Source organism: Rana temporaria, chromosome 11 (assembly GCF_905171775.1).
Source record: "Rana temporaria chromosome 11, aRanTem1.1, whole genome shotgun sequence".
Classification (NCBI taxonomy): domain Eukaryota; kingdom Metazoa; phylum Chordata; class Amphibia; order Anura; family Ranidae; genus Rana; species Rana temporaria.
In genome coordinates, this window is record NC_053499.1 from 18,779,773 (window position 1) to 18,786,716 (window position 6,944).

At 46.6% G+C, this 6,944-nt stretch overlaps 1 protein-coding gene across 2 annotated transcripts in view; it reads right to left on the reverse strand.

Annotated features, from left to right (window-relative positions):
* The window catches only part of LOC120917081 (catalase-like), a 70,080-nt gene extending 63,338 nt beyond the window's left edge, over nucleotides 1–6,742 (reverse strand). For both annotated transcript variants that reach the window (XM_040328094.1, XM_040328093.1), the window contains exon 1: nucleotides 6,635–6,742. In XM_040328094.1, coding sequence (XP_040184028.1) covers nucleotides 6,635–6,661 — 27 coding nt within the window. In that variant the 5' untranslated portion in view covers nucleotides 6,662–6,742. The remainder of the gene's footprint in view (nucleotides 1–6,634) is intronic.
* Nucleotides 6,743–6,944: the final 202 nt, after the last annotated feature.

Sequence of the window (6,944 nt, forward strand, 5' to 3'; positions counted from 1 at the left end):
CTGTGCCATCAAACACAGCCACTGTACCCATCAATTGCTGCCAGTGTGCCCATCAATTGCTGCCAGTGTGCCCATCAATTGCTGCCAGTGTGCCCATCAAGCGCAGCCAATGTACCCATCAAACGCAGCCACTGTACCCATCAATTGCTGCCAGTGTGCCCATCAATTGCTGCCAGTGTGCCCATCAATTGCTGCCAGTGTGCCCATCAATTGCCACCACTGTGCCATCAAACACAGCCACTGTACCCATCAATTGCTGCCAGTGTGCCCATCAATTGCTGCCAGTGTGCCCATCAATTGCTGCCAGTGTGCCCATCAATTGCCACCACTGTGCCATCAAACACAGCCACTGTACCCATCAATTGCTGCCAGTGTGCCCATCAATTGCTGCCAGTGTGCCCATCAATTGCTGCCAGTGTGCCCATCAAGCGCAGCCAATGTACCCATCAAACACAGCCACTGTACCCATCAATTGCTGCCAGTGTGCCCATCAATTGCTGCCAGTGTGCCCATCAATTGCTGCCAGTGTGCCCATCAAGCGCAGCCAATGTACCCATCAAACGCAGCCACTGTACCCATCAAATGCAGCCACTGTGCCATCAATTGCCGCCACTGTGCCATCAAATGCAGCCACTGTACCCATCAATTGCTGCCAGTGTGCCCATCAATTGCTGCCACTGTGCCCATCAATTGCTGCCACTGTGCCCATCAATTTCTGCCAGTGTGCCCATCAATTGCCGCTACTGTGCCCATCAATTGATTACCAATGTAAGGGAGCACTACCATGACCACCAATGTTAGGGGTACTTCTCTCACTGATAACCAATGCAAGAGGGACCTTGTCCTACGGAGAGCTGATGTTACACTCTGCAGAGCTCAGTAAGGAGAGATCTGGGAGCTGATTGGATGGGAAAGACACCCCTTTACACAGCACTCAGGAACAAAGCTGGGACTGTCAATCACAGGCTGTATGCTGCAGCTCCCTCCTCTTTAACCTTTTTTCTGTTGGTGTCAGGAAAACTTGTCAGAAGTGACTCATGCTGAAAGCACAGGAATGAAGCAGCAGAAATAAATGACACTGCTCTGTATTGAGACAAGCACACACTATAGAGGGATATGCTTTGTTCATATTTCATGTCTGAGGCTTACAACCACTTTAAGAGGTCCTTCTCTCACTGGCCACCAAAGTAAGGGGTCCTGTCTCCGACTGTATACAAATGTAAGGTAGCATAACCACCAAAGATAAGTAGTCCTTTTCACGCTGGCCACCAAGGGTGCCCGTCTCATACCAATTACCAGTGTAAGGGGGCACTATCATGACCACCAACCTTAAAGGGTCCTTCTCTCTACGACAATCAATATTAAGGGGGCCCGTATCCTACTGGCTGCCAATGTAAGAGAGCATTACCATGACCACCAATGTAAGAGGGCCCTTCTCGATTAGCCACCAATGTGAGGGAGAATCTTTTCCCCTCACCTCCAATGGCTATAATTATTTACTTATTTTTAAGTTTATGATTATTACTGACAATAATTTCTAAGGATCCTCAGAGGCTAAGATTTTGTGAACAGCTGCTATAGAGCAGGAATCTCCCAACGGTGGCCCGAGGGCCGGATGCGGCCCTTTGCTAGCCTTCATTTGGCCCTTGGGGCACTTTTGCTCCCAATTATATGAGGCACTATTCCTCCAACTGACAATAACAGTGGGGCACGATTGATGAGGCACTTCTCCCCCTGACCACCAACACTGGGGCTGTGTTTATTCTCACTGATGCTGGGCCTGGTGTATTTTCTACCCCAACTGGCCACAAACCAGCCCCCCTAAAGTCTGAAGGAAAGTAAACTGACCCTTTGTCTGAAAAATTTGAAGACCTCTGCTATAGAGGGTCACTTAACCACTTCCGGACCGCCGCATGTACATTTACATCGGCAGAATGGCACGGACAGGCACATTGGCGTACCTGTACGTCCCTGCCTAAACGTGGGTCGGGGGTCCGATCGGGACCCCCCCCCCCCCCCGTACATGCGGCGGTTCCCGTGGCTTCAGGAGCGATCCGGGACGAGGGCGTGGCTATTCGTTTCTAGCCGCCCCCTCGCGATCGCTCCCCAGAGCTGAAGAACGGGGAGAGCCGTATGTAAACACGGCTTCCCCGTGCTTCACTGTGGCGGCTGCATCGATCGAGTGATCCCTTTTATAGGGAGACTCGATCGATGACGTCAGACCTACAGCCACACCCCCCTACAGTTGTAAACACACACTAGGTGAACCCTAACTCCTTCAGCGCCCCCTGTGGTTAACTCCCAAACTGCAACTGTCATTTTCACAATAAACAATGCAATTTAAATGCATTTTTTGCTGTGAAAATGACAATGGTCCCAAAAATGTGTCAAAATTGTCCAAAGTGTCCGCCATAATGTCGCAGTCACGAAAAAAATCGCTGATCGCCGCCATTAGTAGTGAAAAAAAAATAATAATAAAACTATCCCCTATTTTGTAAACGCTATAAATTTTGCGCAAACCAATCGATAAACGCTTATTGCGATTTTTTTTACCAAAAATAGGTAGAAGAATACGTATCGGCCTAAACTGAGGAAAAAATATAACTTTATATATGTTTTTGGGGGATATTTATTATAGCAAAAAGTAAAAAATATTGCATTTTTTTCAAAATTGTCGCTCTATTTTTGTTTATAGCGCAAAAAATAAAAACCGCAGAGGTGATCAAATGCCACCAAAAGAAAGCTCTATTTGTGGGGAAAAAAGGACGCCAATTTTGTTTGGGAGCCACGTCGCACGACCGCGCAATTGTCTGTTAAAGCGACGCAGTGCCGAATTGTAAAAACCCCTTGGGTCATTTAGCAGCATATTGGTCCGGTCCTTAGGCTCCATTCACACCTAGGCGTTTTTACGCCTGTAGCGCGACGCGCACAAACGCCAGAGGGACGAAAAGTAATGAAAGGCAATGGGGATGGTTCACATCTAAACGCCTGTAGCCTGTAGCTCAAAAAAGTTCCGGATCCTTTTTTGTCGCTCCTAGCGCGCGATATGCGCGTATTTGAGCGTTTTTTTTTACATTGAAGTCAATGTAAAACGCCTGATACGCGCGTATTGCGTGTAAACACGCGCTTGTACAAGCGTTTTGACGCCTGTGTTGCTGAAATCCCAGGAAGAGGAATAAAAAATTCCTAGGAGAGCAACAAGTGATGTCAGGGATGATCATTTTTCTTATTGGCTAATATGGAAAAAGACAAAGTACAAAAACGTCGAACACCACTGTGCGAAAACGCGCGCATACGCGCGCAAACGCGCATATACGCGCGACAAAAACGTCGGTAAAAATCGCCTGTAAAAACGCCTGTACGCCCTACGCCTAGGTGTGAATGGAGCCTAAAGTGGTTAAGTGACAGCTCTGAGTCTTCTGACATCACATCCATGATGGTGTCACCTAGCAGAAGTTTCAGGGCATTTTTGAATGTCTACACAAGGGAAGACTCTACAAGCAAATAATGTGCATAACATTTCTTAAAGCGGAGTTCTACCCAAAAATGAAACTTCCGCTTTTTAGAATCCCCCTCCCCCTCCGGTATCACTTTTGGCACCTTTCAGGGGAGGGGGAGCAGATACCTGTGTAATTCAGGTATTTGCTCCCACTTTCAGGCATAGATAGGCGAGCCACCTGCGGCTGGGGTTGCCACCTCATCCCTTTAAACCCGAACACATATGAATTACACAGGTTTTAAGGCTAATTTAAAGCAGATAAGGTACTAAGTGAGTTTAATTACCACTTTAATCAGCCACAGAACCTATATAATTAAAGTGTGTTCAGTTTTAAAGGGATGAGGTGGCAACCCTACCCACGGCTATCTATGCCACGTCCGGCGCCTCCTCTGTCCCCGTCCCCCCCCCGCTGTCTTTTGGGAGACATACAGGTCCCAGAAGACAGCAGGGACCAGCGCGATTTGCGCGAGCGCAGTAGGGAACCAGGAAGTGAAGCTGCAAGGTACCGAGGATGGCGGCGGCAGCACCCAAGAGTCGAGGGATAGATCGGCTTCGGGGTGCCGACAACGCGGGCGCCCCGGACAGGTTAGTGTCCTTATTTTAAAAGTCAGCAGCTGCAGTATTTGTAGCTGCTGACTTTAAAAAAAAAAATCAGGTCTCTTTAAAGCCGTTATTCCCCATGTATCAAAAAAGCAATCTGTGCAGAGAATGTCATTGCATGCCGTTCATCACTAGGATTGTTTGCTCTGCTTTACGTAATATCATCATTTTCTGCAGCCCGAGGAGGTGTGATGAAAGAGACATTGCCAAACGTTATCTGAAAAAGCTACTTCCTTGGGTATGATGCTAGTGGCGTCATAAATTACTAAGTCTTTATCTCAGCAGAAGCATGCACCAATTTCAGAAAAGCACTGCAACCGGATCGCATGGCCATATTGTACCATGCGATCCAGTGCAGGCAAACGCACTTGTCACTAAATATAATGGTTAGCTTACAGTCCTGTTTACACCTTGCTTCTGCCTGGTGCTTCGATGAGATTTCAGTAGAGCTTCAATGAGACTTCGGTGAAGCTTCGATGAGACTTCGGTGGAGCTTCAATGAGACTTCAAGGGGGCTTTGATGAGACTTCAAGGGGGCTTCGATGAGACTTCAAGGGGGCTTCAATGAGACTTCAAGGGGGCTTCAATGAGACTTCAAGGGGGCTTCAATGGGACTACGATGGGGCTTCAATGAGACTTCAGTGGGGCTTCATTGGAGCTTCAAGCGAGCTTTGCCATAGACTTCTATGGAGGCTTTGAAGACGCTTTAAAGCACCACTAAAGCGACATGGGGTATAATTTTTGAAGCAAAGCCAAAGCAACGCAAAAGCAAGGTGTAAACAGGACTGTATGCTAACCATTTTATTCAGGCTGCATTCACACCTGAGCGTTTTTAGCTCGTAAAATGCCCTAAATAAAAACGCCCAACAAGAAAAATCCCATACATTTCAATGGCACCTGTTCACATCTGAGCGTTTTGTCACCTAAAGCAAAACGCCAGACAAACGCCTGAACCTGGATTCACATGAATTTACAGCAGGTTTGATGCGTTTAGGAACACACAGATTCACAGGTCATGTAAAAAGCATAGTATTCCATGGCTTTGGTTCACATCTATGCGTTTGCGAATTTGGTGCGAGAAAAAGAAAGGGTTTTGTGTGTGTTAACTGCGGATGCAATGTGAATTTCTATCGTGCAATGTGAATTTTATCTTCATAGGCTTCAATTGAACTTGCAATAAACTTGCAGCACACAGTTCACATCTCTGCAAATTGTTCACTGTCTGCCTCCTGAAATTTGTGGTAAAATCGTGGTAAATTTGCGGTAAAATCACGGTAAATTCACACCTATCTACCTCAAAGCTCAAGGCAAATTCGCACTTCACACAGGGCAAAAAAAATGGATCAAATTCGCAGTGCATCGCATCACAGTAGTGTGAACCTAGGCTCAAGCTCTAAAAAGAACACAAGCTTCTTTGGGGCAGATTATCTGCGTTTTTCTGCTGTTTACATTGGTGACCTGTACAAAATCGTAGCAAGAACGCGGTAAAAACGCACAACTTTAAAACGCTCCTTTGTCAAGCTGTTTAGGTTTAGCTAAACAGCTTGACAAAGGAGCGCAACTGCCGAAACACACACAGTACACCCGCTCGGAAACGCGTCGCATGCCAGTGATGTCACTGCCCCTCAACTGCTCTGATCCACCACACTCCAGGCCTCGCTCTGAGGCTCCCCCACCGCCGCCGGCTGTTACCATCTCTCAGCGGTGAATGATGCTTTCACGCAGCACATCGCCCCAGCAGGAGAAGGAGCAGATAGACTGACTTGATGATTACAATGCCTATTTTTACCTCGCAAAATGTGAGTTGCCTGTACTAACCTGATTATTAAATTGTTTTTACAACGTCTACACTTAGAGGCGCCTCTCCCCTTGCTTTTTTTTTCACCGTATTGGAACATGGTTTCTGTTCCCCCCATGATGGCAGCCCTGAGAATGTATATGTGACCCTCTGCAACAACTCTCCTCCATTTGTCCTTGGACTCTCTTTTATATACCCCCTGAGCTTGGACTCTTTTATGCCATTTGATTGTACACTTCCCTGTACACTATTTTTATTTATGACATATTTTTTATTTTCGTATAATATACTACCGAGAATTTTCTGCTGTTTTTGTATTTTCCGCATTTTACTTGTGTAAGTTATTGACACCCCCAGTTTAGTTCACAGATCGCAGTGCGAACTGTGAACTCGCACAGGAATCGGATCACATAGGTGAGAAGATCCATGCACGCCGATTCTAGTGCGGGGGGGGGAGTCCCTGCACTTTTTTTTGTGCAAATCCAATGCGAGTTCAGCCATACAACTGTAACTCGCATTGCTCAGAGCTATAAATGGATTAAGATGAAATCTGGTTGCCCTGGGTTACTGCACCTTGAATGGCTATGCTGACATTTAATAAAATAAAAACAAAACTTTGCCTCAGGAATGCTTACGGTAACCATTTCTAGAAGGCATTTTTCAAGTGCACATTACAAAAAAATTAGCAAAGGCCTATTTGGTTGCCAGAAGTGCAAATATGAGGCGGTGTGTGGTACCTGGACGGGCACGCTGGGCTGTTGCATGGTGACGGTCGCTCGGAGATCCAGTCAGGTCTCTGTCACTTATAGGTTGTATGAACTTCTCTTCAGTACAGTGGAGTAAAATATGATGATCTCCTCCCAGCCCTTCCTGTCCTCCTCCTCCTCCTCCTCTACGCCCTCCTCTCAGCCGCACATTGCCAAATATTCTGTGTGCTGAAGACGTCGGCTCTGTACACCAGGCGGGGAGAATGTTGTGTAAAAACAAATCATTTTATGAATGTTTACATTCACAAGAACGCACCTGCGTTTAAGTTATTTACACACA